We start from the raw sequence: 22,468 nt of genomic DNA, 5'->3' as shown, positions 1-22,468 counted from the left end.
ACACGTAGGCTCACGCGCCAACCGGCGCGAGTGCGGGTTTCTCTGGAGGCACCTGCACCAGAGAATGCTACATCTATCATGTACAGAGAAAGCTTGGTGATTCTTCAAGGGGAAACAATATGGATTTTCTCAATATCGCGACAGGTTCTCTGGGGAGTCAGGCCAAAGCATGGAGGCGGCGGTAAAGAAACCAGGGCACTCGCGGAGGGCGCACGGCTATCAGAGATGAACTCTCCATGGTAGACGGAGCTGAAGTACGGTGTTGAACGCTTCAGCCTGACTGATTTTACCGAGCTTTCTGTATCGGATCGATGACCAGTTGGTCTCGGCAGGAGGGACTGGTGTACAGGCACCCTCGGGTTGAGTGTGGCGGAGTAGTAAAGCGACTGGCTGACGACGCTTGTTCCGAGTCTCGGATGCGAGTCGCTGAATCGACAACACGTGGCTCACCCCACACTACTTTTTCCTACAACAACAACACTCTTCTTCTGAAAAGTGCGAGGGTTAGCCGCGTACCTCACAAACCTGGTGCTCTGCGGTCCATCCCATTTTACGCAAATGCAACTCATTTTCCGGCGTGTACCAGCGTTTGTTATCTCTGCACTTCATTTTAGGGTTTAGGGCGTTTCACATTCGCTAGAGAGGTTATGCCATTGGTGCTTAGGGACGGCATCAAAAGAGGAAACCTTCAGGCCTACGCAGCCAGACAGGAGTGCAGTAGATCTGCCACACCGATCCCCCTGAGAACAGAGGTCGGAGCCCGGACTACGGGCTGCAGCTCGACAAGCGAGCCGCAGTCTCCAGAGATCTATAGCTGTCTACCGGAAAGCGACCTCCAGGTCGATTTTCCCGGCGTTTCCACACATCGTCTCCATCCACACCATCTGCCTGAGTCGTTTTTTGGTGGTAGGCGGGTTGGTCCAAGCTTAGTTTCGTCTGACTTCGTCCACGCGCGACGGACTTCTGCTCGCGCATGCGGTTCGCGGCCCCGGCTAGAGTTTGCGCGCCGATTGCGAGGACTTTACTTGTCCTGCTTTGGAATCTTTCCGCACCCGTGGCAATGCTGTCGTGTCCCTTGATGAGAAAGAGCTGCTTTCACGTGCTCGGGTATGTGTTCCTCGCTGGAGCAGATTAGTCCACATCATTTGCTACAACCAGCATGCGGATGCCACCCGGCGAGGGCCCCGGCAACTTGGCATTTTTCCGACGCACCGCAAAGTGAATCTAGTAGGGTAAATGTTGTACAGCCTCTGTAAACACTCTAACTGGTCGTAAACAAACTCTTCTTGTCGCTCCATGCGCCGAAGAACCCACTCAGAGTGTTAGGGCTGTGGTTTTATGAGCCGGTGTGTGGCGTGCACGTGTGAGTGTATTTCTTGCAACCTGCAGAGTTCACGGCGGACGGAGAGTCCGAATATCAAATCCGCTGCCCCGTTGTCCCGCTTCATGCTTTTCCGATCCCCCGCTGCCGCTGTGCCTTCGTCGCTGTCTGCGTCGGCTCAGGGCCGAGCTCAGTTCTGTGTTTCGCGGTCCGCGTCAGCCGCTGGTGCACTGCACATTAGGTACGTGGTATCCGCAGGGATTAGAAGCTGCTTTTGCAGGATCAAAGTCAGGACGGCACACTGGAACGGAGTCGTCCCACCAGTACGTGCTGCGGCAATGCGTGCAGTGGAAGGAGGGCGCCGTTGAATCTTAACAGGGCCTTCAACGGACAAAGCAGTCAGTCGCTCTCTTGCTGTGGTGGAGGAGCGACGCCTCTCGACTCAGTGACGCCCTGCGTCTCTTATTTCTGTCAGGTCTTTGCGCGCCGGAATCACTCGAGTGGGGCGTGACGTTGGCGCAACGGGTGCGGCTTGTCTGACGCACTGGTGTGCCGGACTGCGCGACCCGTGGACAGAATGATTCCTGCCTGAAACGGTGAACACGGTGGGTGTGCAGGGCAGTTTTGTAGGGAGCGTACGCGGGGCTTGCGGCGCAGTCTATTCTCCAGGCTGACTGTGGAGCCGGCCTCTCTCGAGCCAGTACATCGACATCACTCTCTTGTTTCCGCAAGCCGCCATGGAGGGAGGCGGACACACCGATCCGGCAGGGGCCCCGGTTGACGCAGTCCAACAGGTTTCGCTGCCGGAGGGCAACGAGCGGGAAGAAGAAGGCCCGCCCGCCACTATCTTCCATGCAGTTAAGCAGGACGCGGCTTCCGGTGTGTCTTCCCCGCCGCCGTCGTCATCTGAAACGGCCGCGGAGTCCGCTATTGATGAGCTCCCCAGCAGCGCGCCACGCTCGTCGTCTTCCGGCGCTGCCGAATCTGCTTCACCCGACTCCGTATGGCGGGACGTAGTCGCGCCGGTCGCTGCAGATTCGGGGTTGGAAAGGAGGGAGGCTCCGCCAGACACGGCACGGCCCTCCGCTGAGACCCCGCCTCCGACTGAAACGACTTCGGGAGTATCTAGCATGGTCTCCCACGCAGCTGGTGCGTCTGATGAGGATTCGCTGTCATCATCTGCCGCGGCGTCGGATTCGTCCCCCTCGTGTGGTTCGCCAGTGACCCCGGCTGAGTCTTCAGCTTTGCCTCTTGAAGCTGCAGCTGCTTCCCTCGTCCCTGTCCCTGCGTCGCCCTCTTCGGCCGATGGCGTTCAGTCTGCTGCGGCGCCCGTTCCCTCTGGGGAGCCCTTGTCTTCGCTGCCTGCCTCTCCATCTGCGTCTGCCGTTCCACACTCGGCACCGTCCCCTCTTATCGATCTGAGGCCGGCGGGCACGTCTCCGCCGCCCGCGCCCACTGCAGCCAACGCAGCCTCGGCGCCAGTTGGTTCCTCTCTTCTCTTTTCTGTGCTGCGGCCGTTACTGCTTCGCATGCTCCCAGCGTCTCTGCAAGGCGTGGCAGCGGACGGCATTCTGCTTCAGCTCTGGCAGAAAAATCTGCAGATGTATGACGTGACGCTTCAACCCAAACTCCTCGATGCTCTCCACGTCCCCTTCTACCTCCTCTACGGCTACATCGGATCGGTGTGTGTCTACTTCCCCGCCAAAAACAATCCCGCTGCAGGCGATAGAGACGCTAAAGGCACTGCGGCGTCGCCGGTGGCCGCTGACGCGGAAGGTGTCTCGTCAGCGACTGCGAAGCAGCCGTCTGAGGCGGCGTCAGGATCCGCCAATGTGGCAAAGAGTAATCTGTCCGAGTCTCTGTCTAATGTGGAGTCGGCTTCTTCCGCGGCGGCTCCCCCATCATCCGCCGCAGGCTCCAAGCAGGCGCCGGGGGGACAGCCCCATGCGGGCTCCGCCGGCGCAAGGGGGTCTGCTGAACGGCCGTCTTCTCCGTCCTCTGAGGCGTCCCTCGTAGTGGAAGTCTCAAAATTGGTTCTTGTATTTGCACCGAAGCCCGTGGAAGAATGCAGCGAGAGGGACTTCGTGGAGAGACTCCAGCAGCGCCGTCAGCGCTTACTTGACGCTGCAGATCTGCAAGTGATGGAAGAAGAGGAGTTGCGCACGCAGCAGCGAGCAGGCAAGGAAGCGGTCCCGAGCGGTCCTGCCGCGAAGCAAGGTGGAGGCCTGACGCGCCCGTTTGTCGCGGCCGCTGCTCTTCTGTCTCGTTGGATCAACCGGCTTCTCCAGGATCTCCTCATCGATGTGAAAGATATCCACGTTCGGCTGGAGGCTGTGTCGGTTCTTCCCCGCTCTGCCGCCTGTCAGCCGTTTGGCATAAGCCGCCTGTCAGGGTCGGCGTTTCGGCTTCCTCAAATGCGCAGAGAACCGGCCTCTCACTACTCGCAAACTGAGACGCATCCGCAAGCAGCTGCTGGCGCCTCAGGCGTGAGGAAGCGAGAGCGCGACGATCGGGACTCCAAGAGAAACAGAGACGGCAGCTGCCGAAGAGCGGGCCGCTGCAGCTCGACAGGTTCCGGCAGAGCTGACAGAAAGCACGGATGGTCGCGAAGCAGCCGAGGGACGGTAGACAAAGCGAAACGGGGGCCTCCTTCGTTTCCATCTTGCCCGGTTGTGCGCCCCTTCGCAGTAGGCATGACGCTGGAACGCCTGCAGATCCGGCAGGTGGGCGCCCAGATTTTCGCTTCAGTGGAACGGGCGGATGAAGGGCAAGCTGCAAGCTTCTGGGAGGAGGGGAAGCTGGCTGGGCAGCGCGAGGAAGGCGCGAAAGCGGCGCAGGAAGATTGCTGCGAACAAGGAAGGGGCGAGAGTCCGCTGGGGGAGGGCGCTGCGAGGGGGGATGCCGGAGAGCAGAGCAAGGCGAATTTTTTCAAGAAAGATATGGCGGCAGAAGAGAAGAGCGGCAACGACGGTTTCCTCGCTTCAGTCTCCGACACATTCAGGTTCCGCGTCTTTGACGTCAAGGCGCTGGCGGTGTATGCGCACTCAGAGACTCTGTTCCTTGCGCCGACAACAGCGTCAGACAACGAGCTGCACGCGAAGCTTTTCCGCTGCATGACAGCACATTTATCTTGGCACGCTAACCAGGCACTGGCGGTGCCGCAGCACGCGCCTCTCCCGGGTGCACTCCCTGCCTCGTTAGATGACTCTTCTGTGAGACGCTGCTCTGCGGTGACCACGTTACCTTCTTCCAGTGGCCTCTCCAAAGCCCTGCTCGCCACCCTGGCGACCACTGGCAACTTTCCCCCTTACCGAGTCGGCGCAGGCGACCAGCACGGAGGGCACGATTCAGGCGATGGCCGTGCGGCGGCCGCGCTTCTTGAGCCCTTACTGCGCTACCTGCTGGAGCCCATGAGCGCGCGCCTGTTCCTTCGTCAGATCAATGAGGGAGAGAGCAGTCTAGGGACCACAGCGAAGGAGAAGGGAGACTTGGTTTCAACTGAGGCAGCAAGCGGCGCGGCGCACATGAAGGACGAAGCAGGCACCTGCGGCCAGCGGATCCCCCACCGGGGCGCTGGCAAAGACGCTGCACCTGCAGACGAGGGAGGGAGGATTGGAACCGCTGAAGGAGGAGCTGGGTCTCTGGAAAAGCACAACAGAGACGACGAGGCAGCTGCGTATGCGGCACTCCTGCACATTGATGCTGTTCAGGTCGCCGTTCCCGTTCTGTACATCCACCAGGCCGTGTGGCTGTCGAGGTTGCTCAGCAAATACAACGACCGTCTCCTTCTGCTTCAGCAACGTATAGAGCTTTTTTATCCTTATCGCCCACATTGTCGAGGTGAGCTGCCTGCGTGCTGTCTGTCGCCGTTGCCTACTATCCATCAACATGATTGCAGCAAAGGCTGAAAAGCCATGTTAATACAGAGCTCGCGATGCCACAGCGCCCGTCTGTCGTCGACGTGCATCAGATTTTCCTGTCGCTTGCCTTTCAGCAAGGCTTACGTAGTCTGAAAAACTGTTTGAAAGTGCGTGTCAACGTCCCGTGGCTCTGCTGCTCAGCAGTATGTTTGGTTGCGACTTTGCTGGGGGCTGGGCCACCTGCTCGGGTGGCGGGTAACTCTCTATGGTGTCAGCAGTGAATCAAACTCGCATTAATTCATGAAAATTTTATGATCAAATAAGGGAGTAATAAATCTGTATAGTAGATTTACTGGCTTGAAACGTAGAATTCGTTTTTGCAGAACACGTTTTTCATGTGCACGTTGTCGCATCGCGTGCGTGTCTGCATCTCTCCGTACTATGTGCTTTTTCCTTGTTGCTGTCTGCAGTCCACGGCAGTGCCCGTCTTTGGTGGAGCTACGCGATTGGCTGTGTGCTTCGAGAGCGTCGCTGTGCAAAGGCGGGGATCGATCCCGCTGAGCTCGCGTTGGCCTCAGAGTCGGGAGCAGCTGCGGCTTCGACTGCCGGAGGCGCAAACCTTTTCGGTGCGTTCAGCGGCACGCTGGCGTTCGAGGAGTCCATCAAGCATGCACGACTTCACCAGAAGCGCCGACAGTATCGCGATCTGCTCATTTCCGTCCTACGGAATCGCGCGAACGCCGAGGACCTGCGGCTTCTGAATTCACTGAAAAGAGAGCTCCCGATGCAGATACTCCTTAGCAGTCATATTCAGGCTCGTCGCGCCTTCTTGCGAGAGCGAAGCCAGCAATCGCAAAAGGGACTGGGTGCGGCACTGTGGGGAGCCATATGGGGTCGAGGCAAGAATGATCAGAAGCAGGGCGGCGGACCAGAAGGCGGATTGCGATCGAGTGGCGGGCCGCCAGATGTTTCCCCGTCCCACCGAGACCACCTTCTAGGCAGTCGGCGGCACGTGGAGGAAAAGCCAGCGCCGCCAGAGGAAGCTGAGGATGTAAACGATGACGAGTTCGTGGATGCTTTGTCGGAGGTACGTTTTATTCATTTCCCGCGGAAAAAAAGGTGTCTGGTTGTACACCGTTGAGGAAGCCGTAGTCGCGTCGCGCAAGCATGCATGCGCTGTATACTCGTTGAAGGAGATTTAGAACACCGGGGGCAGAGTGAATTTCCCTGGCAACCAAGGATAGCATAGTGGAGCCTCTTCTTGCCTACTCAGAGCTAATTGGTTTACACTAAAGGAAGTGACTTGGCGCATTCTTGCCTTGCCGGTCATGGAGGACGAGTTTGTTCCGTCGTTTCTACTACGGACGTAGAACGGGCTAGGGACGCACACGCTCGCGCAGGACGGCGGTTTTCAGCCGACTCGGCTCTTGTACTCGCGCCATGGTACCGACTGGTTTGTGGCGTCTCCTCACCTGCGTCCGTGCGTGCCTTTCTTACTTGTTTGTAGCCCCCGTCTCCCGGACAGACGCAACTGTCGGAGCACCAAAGCAGCGCTTCACGCGGCCCGCCCGGCGCTGCCTCGGCTCCGTCGCCTGTGCAGGGAGGCGAGCCGGTACATCGATCAAACCCGCAGGAAGAACTATTAGCGGACCGCGTCGAGGATTCAGAGGAGACGCCAGAGCGATTTGAGCCCGGGTCTGGAGCGCGTGCACGCCGTGAGGAAAGTGGCCGCTTGGGGGGCCGCGACTCGCCCAAGGTGGCGCACGAAACTGCCTTACCGTCTCAGGTCGCAGAATTTTATGACTGCCAGGAGGAGCTCGATGAAAAGCAGAGGCACGAGCAGGAACTCCTGCTAGCCGCAGGAGCTGCTGCAGCCGCCTCCATGGTGGCAGATGAAGAGGCTCAAATTATTTGGGCTCAGGAGCATCAGCAGTCGGAACGCCCGTTTCTTGCTCTCTCCGTTTTGCTGAAAGCAGCAGGGGTGCGGATACTCGGCACCAGGACCGAGTTGTGTGCGCATGGATCTAACGGGTGTGCTGCGCCCGGAGTGAAGCCTGGAGAGGAATGGGACTGCATCGAATATGTGCAGTTCGGCGTCAGTGGTGAACTGCGCGAGATGAGGATCCAACTCGTGTACGGCGACCTGGAGACACGCGTAAGGATGGGGTTACGAGATATGTCCGTTCTGCACCAGAGAGGGGACACAACAGAGCGCCTGGTCTACAGGTATGTCTCCCCCGAGCGACCACTTCTCCGGGTCTCTTTTTCACGCCTCCTGGCCTCGCCTGCTGTCCTCGGCCTTGCTGGAGACGTGGCCCCGGACGTCCAGGGCTCCAAAATGAAAAAGGTGGCAAGCGCGTCGGCGCTCCTTCATCCGCGGTCACAGTCTCCCGCTCGTCTGCCGATCGACTCGCCGCGGGGTGCTCCTCTCTCCTCTTCAGCCCTCGCTTCTCCGGAACCGATCGGTCGGGTTCCGCCAGGGAGTGTCGGGTCCCTGCAGCCGGTCGTGGCCGGCTGCGCGCCCGCAGGAACGAGCCCGTCGCCGGCGGCGCAGTTTCGCGGCTCGACCAGCGAGGCAGGCGAAGGAGGGGGGGCGTCGGAGCTCCACCTCGTACTCCGTCACTTTGTGTGCGTTTACGCCCAAGAAGCTGTGCAGGATGCTTCTCTTATCGCGAGTGCGCTCCAAGAAGGGCTCCGTGCCACTCCGCCGTCCAGCGCCCAGCAGGGACCGGACGCCGTGCGGGTCGTAGCTAGCGACAAAGAACAGGAACCTGGGGTGACTGTTGCGTCTGATGATGTGGAAGCAGATGGTTCGAACGTCTACTCGTCTGTCTCCGGTTCCGGGGGGTCTCCACTGGGCGGGGGTGGCCTTAGCAGAAAACTGGGCACCGAAGCTGAAACAACGCAGAAGCCGTCCAAGAACGGCATGGCGTCTCGGCGCCTGATGCTGCGTAGTCGAGAGAGGCTGAAGGCGCTGAGTCTATCCACCAAGTACTTCATCCAGCTTTGCGCTCCTACGGTTGTTCTGCCTACAAAGAGAGAGAGCTTCGCGGATGCCCCTGTCCTCGCGCTTCATCTTGGAGAGATTGACGTAAGTGCACGGGCAAAGCGGCATTCAGGGAGCGTGTGCCGCGTAGATGAGGAAGCCTGCTTGCTTCAGGAGCCGCGAGCCCTCATGGCCTTCCTCCTCGCTGCTGGGTAGTGAACCCGGTCTACGTGCGTAGGCCTTCTTAGACGGCTAGAGCCTCCAAGGGCGCATACTGTATGCGGGTCGTCACAGCAGAAGAGGCGGTGCCCAGCCATGTTGCCTGCAAGCAGCGCCACTGGAAATTTCTCGCAAGAATATATGGGCATCCCATACGTAACTGCAGGTGGGGGAATTTCTCTTAGCGCGCTGCCTTCCTGACTCGCGTCGTTCTCACCACTGCATCAGCAACAAGCGGTCGTATCGGCGGATGTTGTATAGGCAAGGCAGGTAATCTGATCGCATGCCAGGGGGTCACAAGTATTTGCTGCACGGCGCGCGTATCACACCACACCCGGCATCTGGGTTCGCCACGCGTGAGTGGGTTTACCGCTTTTTGTGTGTTGTCGCCTCGCGCCGCCAATGGGACCTGTGGCGCATGCGGGACAGCTGCTCAGTTGTTTGCCCCTCAGTCACGCATGCATCTCTTGTGACTTTTTTCAGGTGTCGAGCGTCGACTCTCCCGATGGTCCGCCAGCAGGGGCACTCTGCCAGCCGGTGTCTCTCGCCGAGCCTTTTTTCGTGAGCAGCGGCGGCGCACCAGGTCTCGCTGCCTCCACTGGGGCGTCTGCTCCTTCAAGCGTCGCGTCTTCCGCAGCACAGTCGTTACAAAAGAGTGGAGGACTGGGGCCAGAGGTGCTAATGGCTCAGCAGTCCGCGTCGGCGCTGTTTTCTTTTTCGTCATTGTATCGCGGATCCTCTGCAGAAGGAGGCGCCGCAGGCACACCGAACAGCCTCGAAGGAGGCGCGAGCAGGATGAGCTCAGGCGGCGACTCGGCGGCAAGAGGGCATCGAATGCTTGTCCACTCGCGGGTGCGCCATTTTGTCACCTTCAGCGAACTCCAAGTCCAGCGCTACTCGTCGCTGCATGCTTTTCGAGCGTCTCTCGACAGCCATCAGCCGAACGTGGATCGTCCGAGCGGAGGGAATACCGCGGAGAGGGGGGCAGCAGGCGCGGTAGCGCCGGCGAGCGACGGCATAGACGCACAAGCAGAGGTGAAGGAGCAGTTCACAGGCCAGCTGGAGAAGATAGACGAAGAAGGAGAGCACCGTGAAGAAGAAAACGGCTGGAAGGACGGGGGGACGGGAACGATGAACGGGGAGCGAAGCGTTCCAGGGGAGCTTTATTCCAGGGTTCGCAACCGACCGCTTGGACTACGTCTCCTCGACCCCGTTGGAATGTGTTTCGCAGTTGATATCACCACGTACGAAACAGTTGATCTCCGTGCCCTCATTCTTCCTTCGTCCCGTCGATCCTCTCCTGTGGCCGCCAGTTTCGCCAAAACCCTTCGACCTTCCTCCTCAGCTGAAGCCTTTGCCCATGCTGAAGCTGGCGAGACGCCCTCAATTGTGCAAGTGTGCAGGACTAGCGACGAGGCAAACCGGGCCTCGTCAGCGCACCCGGTGAAGAAGGACGAGGGCGAGGGCGCGCATCTGCTGCCTGTCCACGCTCTAGGAGGAGACGGCGAGCAGGCGGAAGCGTCAAGGGAGAAGTCGCTTGTGATGGTGAAAGGTGTACTTCCAGCAGTGTCTCTCAACCTCAGCGCCATCGTGCTAGACAGCGTTTTCAGGTGCGTTGTCTGGTGTCATTCCGCAGTCGCTTCGCAGAGGTGTGGCGCCTAATGCCGCAATGTGTATCTAGTTGCGGTTTTTTATGAAAACAGCTTTCCCCAGCGAGTCTAGGGCCAACGGCCAGGCGCATGAGGGGCGCCTCACCGGCCTGAGAGCTCCGGTGGTATTTTTCTGCCGACTGGCCTGCGTAGGCGGAGGCCAGCGGTGATGCATGTTGCCTGAACGACCTGGTACTGTTGACGGCTTGCTGCGGAGAGTTCCCCGACCAGGGTTCGCTGGCCTGTCGAGGGTGCACTGCGTGCTCATGCGTGTGGTAGTTTCGGTTTCTGTGTGCCTCTTCAGAGCCCTGGAGATTTCGCGGGCGCCTTCGGCGCAGGCTCCGGCTGAGAAGGCGACTGAGGCGGGCTCCGCGGGTGGCCGTGCTCCCCCGTCTGCTCTCTCTCCTACTGACGCCGCTGGTGTTTCTCCATCCCGCGTGGCAGTGGACAGCGGAGTTCGGCGAGTGCCTGTCGGGGACCGCCCCTCTTCTCCCGCTCTCCCGTCGGCCTCTTTGTGCGTATCTCATAGCAAGTCAGAACAGAAGGATTCACTCGAAGAGATGAAGGGGGGCGCCCAGCCGAGTCGCCAGGCAGGAGCCCCTGACGATGCGCGTGCTCAAACGGCTTCTGTATTCCCCTCAATGATGGCAGCGGTAACGCTTCAGCACATGTTTCTTCGGTTTTACTGTCTCGAGAAGCGCCGCGTTCCCGATTCTGCTGCGCGGGTGCCCTCGATAACTCGCTGCGCTTTGGACGTTTCGTCTGAAGCGTCTCCAGGAGACGTCGACCTTCTGCAAGTTCAGAAGCGACGCGCAGTTCAGCTGCTGACGGCCGGAGTCTCGGCGTACGTGGAGGGAAGCGACGCTGGGCAAAATGTCGCGCTGCAGATGCGTTCCCTAGAACTAATCGAGCCCGACCTGCCAGTAGGGCACCCAGATCGGGAGATTCTGAAGACCGTCGAACTGAAGAAGACAAAGTGCCCTGCCTCATCTAACGAAACACATGTCGCCTGTTCGGAAGTTGCAACGCTGTCTGGTGCATCTCCAGACAGCGAGACTGCGGGCAGATGTGGTTCAGGGGGGGCGAAGCACACAGAAACCGAGTCTGTGTCTGTCTCAGTCATGTACTCTTCCCGCGCTCCTTCTCGCGCGCAGGCAGCGCCCGTCGTTTGCGGATGCGCGAGTGGGCTTGCCGCGGAACGCCGCATGTCCCTGACCGACTATGAGAGCCTGCAAGCTGCATCGTGCGGAGAAAGGACGGAGCAAGAATGTGTTGACGTCTGCGAGGTGCCGCGAACTTCGTTGAAGGTCGCCATCTGCTCGTGTGTGCATGTAACTTTTCGGCCGGACGTCCTCTCCAGTTTGATTCGCTTCCTGAAACAGCCGGTGCCTGTTTCACATCATCCGACCAGAGGACGGTCGGGCAGTGCGTCTTCTTCGGACGCGGACGAGACGGCGTCGGTCTCCAGCTCGGGCTCGACGGTAGTCGCTACTGACCGCGGGGCTGGCGCCGGTGGTGTGACCAAGGACAGCGCAGGCGAGCCCCTCGCTGCTGAGGAGGGCCGCGCGGCATTGACTTCCACGGCCGGGTTATCCTTGTCGAAGAAGAGCTTGCTCTCCCCGCAAATCGTCGCAGCCGTGGAGCGGGAGTTGAATCCTCTCGACGTGGCAATTGGCCTAACCCTTGAGCGTGTCCAGCTGATATGGGTAGATCCCGTTTCTCAGCGCCACTTCGCGATCTCGAACTTTGATGGTGCCGAGATTGGCCTCGACCTCCGCCCGTTCTCCACGGACTGCCACGTGTCCCTTCGCAACTTCACCCTTTCATTCCTTTCGTGTTCCGACCCCCGAAATAGGGGTTGCTCACGTAGACGGCGCAGGTCTAAATCGGGCCGTCGTGTACGCCAGTCGCAGCGTTCAACATCTCCTGGTTTGCAAGACTGTCAGCATGAAACAAGGGAGAAAGCACGCAGCAGACGGCCGTTCGACTCCCCAGCGTATTCGGGAGCAGAGCGAGGCAACGCGGCAGAGGAAGGAACTGGAGCGAACGAAGGAAGGGACAAAACGAGTCTGCGAGCTCCGGTCACAGGCGGGGACCTGCAGGATCGCCCGCTGGCGACTCAGATTATTGGGCTCCTGCCTGGGCAGCCCTACATCTTACGGGTGAATATGCGCAGCGTGCACCCGTCTCTTCCTTCTTTTGCAGGCTACACGCTTCTGCTCAAAGTGGACATGGGTTCCATCGAGCTGGTCTATCTGCACAAGAAATTTTGGAAGCTGTTTGATTGGATTCTCGACTCGTTCATAGGCACACTCACGGCCAGTCCTCCTGGCACGTCCCCGCCCCCTGCGGCTGCCCCCTCGTGCACTGCTGCTGCGCATCTTCCCGCGTATTCGCCGGCGCAGGCGTCTGCACCAGGCTTCCCCAATCGAGGCCTCGCGCGTCTGCAGCACCTCCTCCATTTCCTGTCGCACTACTCGGGCGCCCCTCCTCCTGTCGCCCATCCGGAACGCGTCGCGCCGTTCCATGTTCTCATCCCAGCAGTGCCCTCGAGCAGTTGCGAATCTGGCAGCTGGATGTGCAGCTGCGGCAGCGCTGCGCACTCGGCTCATGCCACCGAGTACCTTGAAAACCTCCAACGCCTGGGGCGCTTTTCCCAGCCTTCTCTTCTTCTGTACAGCTACGATGTCACGATTCGGTCGCCAATCGTCTTCGTGCCCGGAGCGGTTGTTTCCGATATTCTGGTGCCGCTGTCTAAGGAGACACCGCACAGTCCGCGGAGACAGCCCGCGAAGAGAGGCAGTGATGAGCATGAAAGCGAGTGCGAGCGCAGGGACGCGGAAGTGGGCGCCGGGGGTCGACCTGAAGCCAAGAAAAAGGCCGTGGAAGTTCCCTTCGAAGGCACAGTCACAAAGGCTTTCTCTGACGTACTTTGCCCCGGCGTGGAGCTGCGCCTGGGCGAATTCTCCGTGCGGAACCGCCTCGGATGTGAAGCTGAGAGCACAGGGCTAGTGGACGACATTCGCGTCGAGCTCACGAAAATGACGGGCAGAGTGGGGTGGAGGAGACTGAGAAGCCCGTTGAGAGACGACGGTGATGAAAGAATTGCAGCAAACAGAGCGGTAGTCAAGCACAGAGAAGGCAAGAGGGCTGCAGGGCCGGAAGAAGATGAAGTTGTCTTGAAAGAAATGAATGTCGTAATCAGATATCTTAGAGGACTGAACCAAGAGAGTCGGAAAGGTAAGCTTCTGCAGTAAACATTAGCGGCTTATCGTGTCGGCCTATGTTTGTGAACTCGTCGAACATGGGAGATACGTGGAGCGACCACTGTCATCTGAGACTGACGGCGCATCATCAGTAGGGTTGACACTCAAGCGCGATGATTATTTGGTGAACTGGCGACTGAAATGGATCATCTAGTTAAAATCTTGTGGCAGACAGACAGGGCAGCTGCCTGCGCTTCACTATGCGCTCGAGAAATGGCGGCGTCGGGGCTCGCCTTCCTTCTGTAGGTTCCGGGCGTTTAGTGTTGCCCCTTTGAGTTAATCTTTGCTTTCCAGCGTCACGATGAAAAAAAGAGGAACATTCGATCGGACGGGTTCTGTCTGCCACATACAGCTGGCTGTGAGCCATGAGACTAATGTCTGGGTGAGTGGCTGGAATATTTCTAGCCGGTATTCGCAGAGACAGACTACGTGATCGCTGATTGCTGCTTGTTCATGTTCGCAGTGCCTCACCCGACGTGGCTGCGTGTCGAGATCGACGACGTTCCTTTAGTCCTTTCTCCCTTCCGTTTTCAACTTCTGCTTGCTCTCGTGAATTCGGTGAGTGAATAGAACCCCGACCCCCCCCCCCCTTATTATGGCGTTGCGGCCAGCACTAGAAGTGTTGCGGTGGTTTGCCGAGAAGAAGACGCGTGACGATCGCCTAGTTCAGTGTTCTGTTGTGGAGTCTTCCGTGTGAACTCCCGCATGTGGTGTGGTCACTTCTCTCCAACACCTGCAGATGATCCTGCACAGTGATCCAGACGTCGTTGCTGCGAGCTCGCCCCTACCCTCTTCCACGTCACAACGGACGCAAGGGGGGTCTGAGTCGGCCGCTCCAACCTCCCCGCGCTCTCCAAGACGCCCGACAGGCACCGCTCCCAGCGATGTCCTCGTGAAGTCCTCCACTCGCGGAGGATCAGCTCGCGAGTTGCCGCGACGCCTTCGAACTCACCAGCACCTGCATGAAGAAGATCACGAGACAGAAGCGGAGTGTCGGCAAACGTCTGTTGACTGGCTGTCCCTCCTTGACGAGGAGGGTGTATGCTCTCTGCGTTTCGAGGTGCTCATGCGGAACCTGACAGTCGAGCTGGTAAAGCCGCCGACCTCGGCCGGCAGCAGCCACCAAAAGGCTCGCACCGGGCGGAGAGACGGAGGAGGCGCCAGGATGCATACCCTGTCTCCCCAGGATCGGCGGTATTCGGCGGGTGGTGTCGGGCTAGCGCAAGAACGAGAACAGCGGCGAGCCGCCAGCGGCCTCGCAGGACGTCCGACGAGAAGCTGGAGGATCAGGCGGCACACCACCCCTTCGAAGGAGGCCTCGAAAAGCTGCGCGTACTATTTCTTGGTGTTCCATGCTAAGACGATGACGGTAAGGATGTGTCTGAGCAGTCAGTTCAACAGCAGAGGCAGCTAGTGCTGTCGCAGGTCATGTAGAAATAGACAGGGTGTCTCCACGCGGCGCCAGGATCCTAAGGACCTCCACGGGAATTGGGTGTAATACCGAGAAGTATAGGCTACGAGTCCTGACAGCAACGAAGAACTGTGTTGGCAGTATTGACGACACTTCTGGTGAACATACCTCTTTCCGCTCCCAGTGACGCTCTGTTCATGTTAGGCGTCTCGTTAGTTTTTCGTAGAATGTCAGAGTTCCCAGAGAAGGCCGTCAGTTTTAGGACTCGTTCCCGTTCCTGGCAGCTCCTTGTGCAACGATGTGACTTTCACTGTGTCTGCCTTGCTTCTTTCCGCACTTCAGGTTGAGATGCTCTCCGTCTCCTTGCCGCCTGGTAGTCCGGTCTTGAGTGCTCAAGCGTGTGCTGGTTCGCCGCGGAACAAGCTGACGGAGCAGTCGATGGCAGAAGAAGTGTGCTTCTCTCTCCACTCGTCCGACCTTCGTCTCGAGCAGCTCGGAGCTACACTCGTCGCCGTGCGATTGGACACGGCTCGCTTGTTCCACCCTTCTTCAGCGCCCCCCTTTAACGTTATTCTCTCGGATGCGCGTCACAGTTGGACGGGGCTTGCGTTCCAGCAGGATCTCCTCATACGGTCTGCCCCTGGGGCTAGCGCAGGAGCGCCTCGGGCAGGCAGCCGAAGTGCGGCGCAGGACAGGCGACCAGCGAGCGCATGCGTCGGTGAAGAGCCGCCTTCCGTTGGTGCTTCCAAGACGGACTGCAAGGACGTGGCTGACGGGTCTACACCTGAGCCGGCAGTGAGAAGTCACCTCACGACCGAAGCTCCCTTTGCCTCTGATCCGGGTGCTGCTCTTGAGCACGTCCATTTTGTGCATCCTGCTGGCATTGTGGAGTTCAGTGGCTTGCCAGAAAGGCTGCTGTTCCGTCCTGGTGTGTTTGGTGATTCCGGCGCCAAAGTGTCGCTCTCTGCAGGCCAGCGAGGAGAGATGTCAAGTGAGCAGGCGGCAGCGGGGTCCGCGTCACGCGCCAGCCGTTTGGAGAGTTCCAGGGCGCTGGAGTGGCGCCCCGAGTTAAAGGTGACGTATCAGAGCGCAAACGCGACGCTCAGATCGATTCGACGTGGTGACAGGGAGGTCTGTCTCCGTGCGTCGGCTGGAGCGAGGGGTGCTTCGGCTTTTATCGAAAACCAGCAGAACATTTCAGTCAGTGTGGCGCATCCACGGTGCATGATTCACCTTCCTTTGTTCATGCAAACGTACGATTTCTTCTTCCATCCCGTTCCAGCCGCGCGGCCCAGTCCTCCACCGCGACAAGTCCGCCGTCTTTCGTCACTCGAGGCTGGAGCCGCAAGGGGAAACGACCGGAGGGCGAGTTTAGAGAAAACCGCATCAGCCGAAAACCCAGCAGACGCGGGCGCCTCTGTGGAGTGCTCAGCGAAACTGTTACGGAGCGTACCGTCGACGAGTGAAGGAGAGCACGTCGCGCGTAGGGCAGCAGGCGGTGCTGATGACGCCGCCACCCCTGCCGCGACTGCCGCTTGTCCCGCTCGAGGCAGAGCTCCTTCTGTTCCCTCTCTGGCGCTGGGCAGGCCCCTAGAGACCGCGGAGGGAGATGCAGACGATCCGGTTAGTGGTTCTCGCCCTTCGTCGGCTGTGGAGTCTGAAGAAATGGCTTGTGATTCGCTTGAAGGGCTCCCGCTGTCACTAGTGCCAGCCGACGTGTCGCCTCGTCCCCGGTTTACCTCTCAGCTTCGGCGCCTGAAGACGGCAGCATCAGATGTTTACCACATGCGTTTGCCTATTTCGCCGAGACTGAGAGTTTTGCCCCTCGGCATCGTGGAGCAGTCGCTCCACGAGGGCGACAACAACGCAGGCGGTGGCCGCGATGCATCCGCAGTGTTGGCGAGTTCTTGTTGTCCAACCGGCAGTCCAAGAGAGTGCGATTCTCGCTTGCAGAGCTACCAGCGAAAGAGGAGAGGAAAGGCGTGTAGGGCAGACGGACGCCGGCACGCCTCAGCTTCGGGGCGCGCACACCGTCGTGGATCAACTCTTGGGGACGGCCTCCGCGCAGGGCACGTAGGCGAGCTGCCTGCGCCGCTGAAAGTTGTAAAGCGAGCTGAGGTGTCGCTCGAGCTGATGAAAGCATCGCTAATATTACCGCAAGATTCGCAGGATAGCCGGAGTGCTCTTGTCGCAATGCAAGGCTCGCTGTTTCTACGAAAAAAAAACGGCGATGCACCTCCCCCGTCCCTTCTAGGGCCTGTGGCTTTGGAGAGCGTCGAAAGAGAGAGGCAACTGAGCTCTGGCCGCGGTGCTTTCGGGTCAGGAACATGCTCAGGGCTTCGCAGCGAGGCTGAGACCTCTGGAGGCCCGGGTGGAGACAGTTACTTTGCGAGGTCTCTATCTTCTGGTCTCCGCGGCGGCTCGCTTACTCATTCAGCCTCGGGCATTCGCAGCCTTGGGAGTGCCGCAGCTGCTGCTACTGACGCGGCAGAAATCGAGGGGGATCAGAAGCGCGACGAGACCAGGAGAGCAACGCAGATGGCCAAAGACAGGAAAGGCCTCGTTGACGCAAGCGTCGGAGAGAGGCACGCAGACGGCTACACGCTCGTGAAAGTCCGCGATGCGACGGTTTTCTGCTGTCGCGGAGCTTCCACGCTCGCGGCCCTGGATGAACAGGAAGCTTACGGGAGGAGGCATCAGGGGGGACGACATCGGAAAGAAGAGCCGAGCGAGCGAATCGGAGCCGTGGATGGGAGGACGACAAATGAATCAGGAGCGCAGGTATCTGTCGCTGCGTTGTCACCTCTGTACAACTCGGAACCCGAGGATGAGGAAGCAGCTGTGCAGAAGCAAGCGCACACCGAGAAGCCTTCGTCGCGTGCATCAGTCCCTGATTCGTCATCGCCTCTGGTCGTCCCACTCGCCTGTCCCGCCCCACAGAGCGGTAGTAGTCGATGCTCGCGCCGTGACGACCTTCGAATTCTTTCGACGGGCATGCACGTGAATTTCCTCATGCATACACGCGAAGGTCATCGCTCTCCAAGATGCTTGAGCTCCGGCGACAAACCATGCAGTCTCGGACGTGGCGGGGATGCATACGCGGCAGCAGGGGTACATACTTCCTCCGACAGAGACGAAGCTTCTATGAAGGAATACAGCGGCAGCAATTACGCACACGGTCCAAAACGGAGGAGTCGCCCCGAGAGGCGGCTATCTTCGCGCATCTCCGGTCCTGTCCATGCGCGCGCTGCATCCTGCGGGTGCCGGCTACAGTTTCAGCGTGTTCACATCGGCATGTATCCGTGCTCCGTCGAGATTTCGTATCAGGATTTGCTTCTCGTTGCGAACTGCCTTCACACTCAGCGCACGCAGCTGGAGATTCAGAACGAACCGGCGGCGGCAAAGTCCAGTGCGACGTCTGTGGATGCTCCTCCCGCGCCGGCACGCGGTCCGGCCTCGGCAGGCCGCGGTGTCGCACCCGCGCCTGACGCTGGGCAACAGAGTCAGGCTCAGGCGGATGAGGCTGAAGGAGTGGAGCAGAGGGACGAGAGAATTGAAGAGGAAGGTCAACGCGAAGTCGAGGTGCACGTTGCCGCTCTTCGCCTCACTCTCCTGAACGACTGTTTTGGCTCTCTCCACGCCCCCTTGCTGCAAGTCTTCGTCCCCTCCGCTTCGCTGCGGCACAGGGTCTACTCAGTCCGGGCTGGCGCTCTTCTGTGGACCGCGGCGGCGGCTGCTGAGGCTGCGGAGCTTCACGCCGCGGGCGGAAGGACTGCGGATAGTCTGGGTCGCGCAAGTTTTTTCTTCTCTCACTTCACCCCTCGGCAGACGCCTGAAGGGGCTGTAGGCAGCGATTTTGGGAAGGCGTCCAGCGAGGACGGGGGGACGGGATCGAGCAGAAAGGACGCGTCTCTCCACGGGCTCCGCTCTCAGATGAGTCATGCCTCTCCGACGAGTGATACGTCTGTCGCCTTCACACAGCCCCAGCTGTGGGGAGAAGGTCCCTTAGACACGTTTTGTGGAGGCGAGACCGGCACCCGCGGCAAGCACGCGGAGCGCGGTCGCCGGCTGCGGCACGGGGAAGGAGATCGGGAGTTACGTGCGCGGCGGCAGAAGGTAGTTACATGCGGCGTAAGCTGCATTGATTTTTCCGTTCTTCTGTGGTGCTTCAATCCTGTCGCGGTGGCGTTTGAGCCGGTCATCGAGAACTTCACGTTGAACGTCGTGCGTCGGGACCTCCCCTATGAGGTCTTCGCCTGCCTCTACCCAAGTGAAGCCTCGCTCCGGCGTCTCGTCTTGGAAGAAGAAGCGGCGCGGGTCCGAACAGCTGTGGAAGAAGCGCGCGAAAGGAGGGAAGCAAGCGGCGTGGACCTGATCCCGTCGAACGAGGGAACAGAGGGAGGAGAAGGTGAGTGGACGATCGGCGGAGAAGGAGTCCAAATGCAGAGTCGCCTTCTCTCGCGCTACCTCAGCCGGAGAAAGAAAGGAAGCGAACGCTACAGGTCGGAGTCGGATACGTTGACGGACGCGGGAACGTATCCAGGAGGAGAGGCGGAGCTCCAACGAGAACCCGGAGTCGCCTCGAAGGGACAGCGTGATGGAGAGCAGGAGGGAGGGGGAACAAAGTCCTCTGCTAGCTCGCTGAAAAGGGAACCGACTTTCAGCTACGGCTGGTCACATGACGAGTCAAGTGACACAAAAGGCAGCCAGTGGGGTGGTGAGGATGCGGAGCACTCACCGAGCAGCTACAATGCCTTGACTGCTTCTCTAAGTCCGGAAAGCGACGTGTCGTCTCTGGAAGAGTCTGACAGTGATGGGTCTTCTTTGTTCTCTCGATCCTACACGCAACTCTCGTCGGTCCGCTATGCAGACGACGAAATGGAGCTGTCGGCCGGCAGGGCGGGCGAGCAGGTCACACCAGCGTCGTCTTCTGCTTACTCCGACGCCAACTCGGAGCTTTCCGACGTGTCGTCCCTTGACTCGTCCTCAGCGGGATCTGGATTAGAAGACGAAATCGTCCCGTCTCTGCCGGAAAAACGTTATAGAGGCCTCTACGTGTCTTCGCCGTGTACATCTCCGATCGAGATCAACGTCTCGCATGTGCTGCTTCGTACTCTCATATCCGCTCTGACGCAGTGGCACGCTAACTTCCTGCGCCACGCTCTCCCTTTTCGCGGTGCGGCTCCTTCCTGTGATTCATCAAAAGGGAAGGCGACAAGTGCGACGCGCAGAACTGCGGCGCAGCCCGCCGAGGCCGAAGAGGTGTCTCTAGGCTCCCTTCGCGAGGGGTACTCAACAGCGATGTCCACGTCAGGCAGCTTGTCCGTGGAGGCAGCGCCTTCAAAGCCATGGAAGGAATCTGAGCATGGCGGTGCGGATCCGGAGCAGCAGCACACTCGTGAAGATAACTCAGATGCTCGATCCACCGGCGGCTGGATGTCTTCCTCTGTTGGGTCAGCAACAACTGAGCGAGACTCCGACCAGGAGAACCTCCTGTATCCTCTGGTTCCGCTTCCCCGCGTCTTGTCGCCTTCAGTAGAGCCGCAAGAGGTGAGGCCGCCTCTGGAAGCTATCGATCCGTCCTCCGGTGAGGTGGCACTCGCCGACGCCGCGATCGCTGACTCGCCTTTCGCACCGAATGAATGCGAGGGCTCTGGAACTGGTGAGGCGGCAGAAACGTACATTTCAGAGTCGGATGTGCCAGTCAGAAGAGGTCTGGAGAAACCCGAGGCACGTCAGAATGGATTTCTCACAGGCGAACCGCGTGGAGATGCCGATCCGCGAGAGAATCACTCGTCGCACAAAGCGCCCGACGCTGCAGTCTCTGTTCGTGACGTCGCCCGCGAGCGTGCATCCCGCAGCAAGTTATCGCCGGATTCGCGCTCTCGTTCTTCGTCTCCATACCGGACCTCGGTTGCGTCTTCGGTTTGCGCCGGCAGCAGCGCCCTAGGCGCACCGTCTCCGGCTGATCCCCGCCGGCACCTTCTCTTCATTCCGTACGTAGTAAAGAACGAGACAGGCATGGTCCTGCACGTCGACGTGCCCCTGCGGCCGCCAGCTCTCGCCCCTGCGCCCGCAGCGGGCGACGGCGCGCCTCTGTTCCGTGGCGCCGCGGCCTCTGAACCGCAGGAAACGGACCAACATGCTGTGGCTGCACCTAGTTCCGGCGTCCAGCAGTCCGAGGTGGGAGCCGGTAATCAGCAGCCTACGACGCCAGCGGGAGCCACTGAGGGGCGAGGCGCAGTCCTCGATGCGTCTAGCGGACCCGGCAGCAGAGCAGGCGATGGAACTCCGCCCTGCGTGGGCAACCACGGCACTGCGCAAACCACAGGCGGCGAAGACAGGGCGAAGCCCGAAGGGGCAGGGTGCAACCGCAGACAGGGAGGGAGACTGCCAGAGGGTGGGCGTCGAGAACGAGGCAGCTGGGCGAAGGTAACTGTGGATGTGGCAGAGGAGAAAGCTCTCCGGCAGCTGCAAGTTGAAGTCGGGAGATCCGCTAGCTATCGCGTCAAGCTGGAGCTGACGCCGAGCGGAGGCGGACGCAAGTCGGGAAGACTTACAAGACACGGCGAATCGCCTGCGATTGCTGTCAAAGATCTCGTTTGGCAAGGCACTCGCCCCGTTCCTGTCGACAGGGTTGGAGTCTATCCGCAGGCCTTGACGTTCACGCTAAGCCCGCAAACGCCGGTGAGTTCTCATATTGAAGTGCACGTGTTCGCTAACGATGCATAACTGGGATAGAAATGTGAGGAGGGGCGGGTGCCCGCTCTTGTCGGACTACGCGCTAAATCTGCACACAGCGTGTCAGCCGTTCCCTGGATGTGGGAGTGGAGTTTACCTATCGTCGTTGGAGAATGGGGTGCCACTATTGAACGCTGCGGTAGCAGTTTTAACTGTTCCGGTCGAGCTGGCGGTCCGTGCTCGGTGTCTCGTGTTGGTAACCCACCCTAAACGCATAACGGTTTGCCATGGATTCAGTACTGTACAGGCTTCGTAGGTGAAGGCTGTTTTTGTCACCGTGGGGTCGCGTTTCTTTCGTCTCCATTTCTGTCAAAACAGGATTGCGGTGTACTAGCACGTGGGACAGGCTCCGACGGGCCGCTTTTTCCCGCGCCCGCCCGGAGCTCGTCCGCAGTGGAAGCACGGCATCCACAGGATGTTCATGACATCCCGGCAGCTACAAGTCGTCAAACGTCTTCCACCGATCTGCTGCACACCTCCTTCTCACCCGGTTCTACTCCTGTAGACGGTGGTGGAGTGTCTCTTTCTGTACCGTCAGCAACAACGCCTTCCGTCGTGGCAGGGCGGTCGCACAGCGATGTGTGTAGCGCCGTGTCGGCGTCGTCGTCATTGATGGTTTCATCTCTGGCGCTTCTCCGAGAGCAGGCCTTCATCATTTGTCGTGTGGTTGCGGAGGCTGGAAGGAAGCGGCTCATTGTCCAGTCACAGGTTCTGCTTCACAACAAATGTCTGGTGCCGCTGGAAGTCCTTGTCGCACCTTCCGAGGAAGAGGTCTCCGCGGGCGGGGCTGAGGCGCAGGAGACGCTCTTGGGCGCGATCGGTGCTGCAGCCAGCACTGGGGAAATCGGAGCCAGGCCCGCTGGAGGCGTCTCAAGCATTTCCAGATCCGACGAGACTGTTCCACGAACAAACCAGGGTGATGTGGCAGAACCGGGCAAACAACGGGGGTCACGACTACTCGTCATTCCTCCGGGAGGCTCTGCTGCAGTCCCCGTGAACCGTAAGGAGAGGAAAA

The 22,468-nt window shown here is 59.7% G+C and overlaps 1 protein-coding gene across 1 annotated transcript in view; it reads left to right on the top strand.

Moving 5' to 3' along the window:
• Positions 1 to 2,058: 2,058 nt before the first annotated feature.
• The window catches only part of BESB_016100 (uncharacterized protein), a gene marked incomplete at both ends in the record, with an annotated part of 35,746 nt that continues 15,336 nt past the window's right edge, over positions 2,059 to 22,468 (top strand). Inside the window, 9 exons of the mRNA XM_029360325.1 lie at positions 2,059 to 5,161; positions 5,652 to 6,268; positions 6,689 to 8,272; positions 8,870 to 9,996; positions 10,340 to 13,275; positions 13,765 to 13,859; positions 14,041 to 14,670; positions 15,055 to 21,399; positions 21,772 to 22,453. Of these exons, the coding sequence (XP_029216301.1) occupies positions 2,059 to 5,161; positions 5,652 to 6,268; positions 6,689 to 8,272; positions 8,870 to 9,996; positions 10,340 to 13,275; positions 13,765 to 13,859; positions 14,041 to 14,670; positions 15,055 to 21,399; positions 21,772 to 22,453 (17,119 nt within the window). The remainder of the gene's footprint in view (positions 5,162 to 5,651; positions 6,269 to 6,688; positions 8,273 to 8,869; positions 9,997 to 10,339; positions 13,276 to 13,764; positions 13,860 to 14,040; positions 14,671 to 15,054; positions 21,400 to 21,771; positions 22,454 to 22,468) is intronic.

Source organism: Besnoitia besnoiti, chromosome X (genome assembly GCF_002563875.1).
Source record: "Besnoitia besnoiti strain Bb-Ger1 chromosome X, whole genome shotgun sequence".
Taxonomy (NCBI): Eukaryota; Apicomplexa; class Conoidasida; order Eucoccidiorida; family Sarcocystidae; genus Besnoitia; species Besnoitia besnoiti.
The sequence above is the reverse complement of the archived record's forward strand: the minus strand, read 5'-3'. Positions and strand labels throughout refer to the sequence as shown.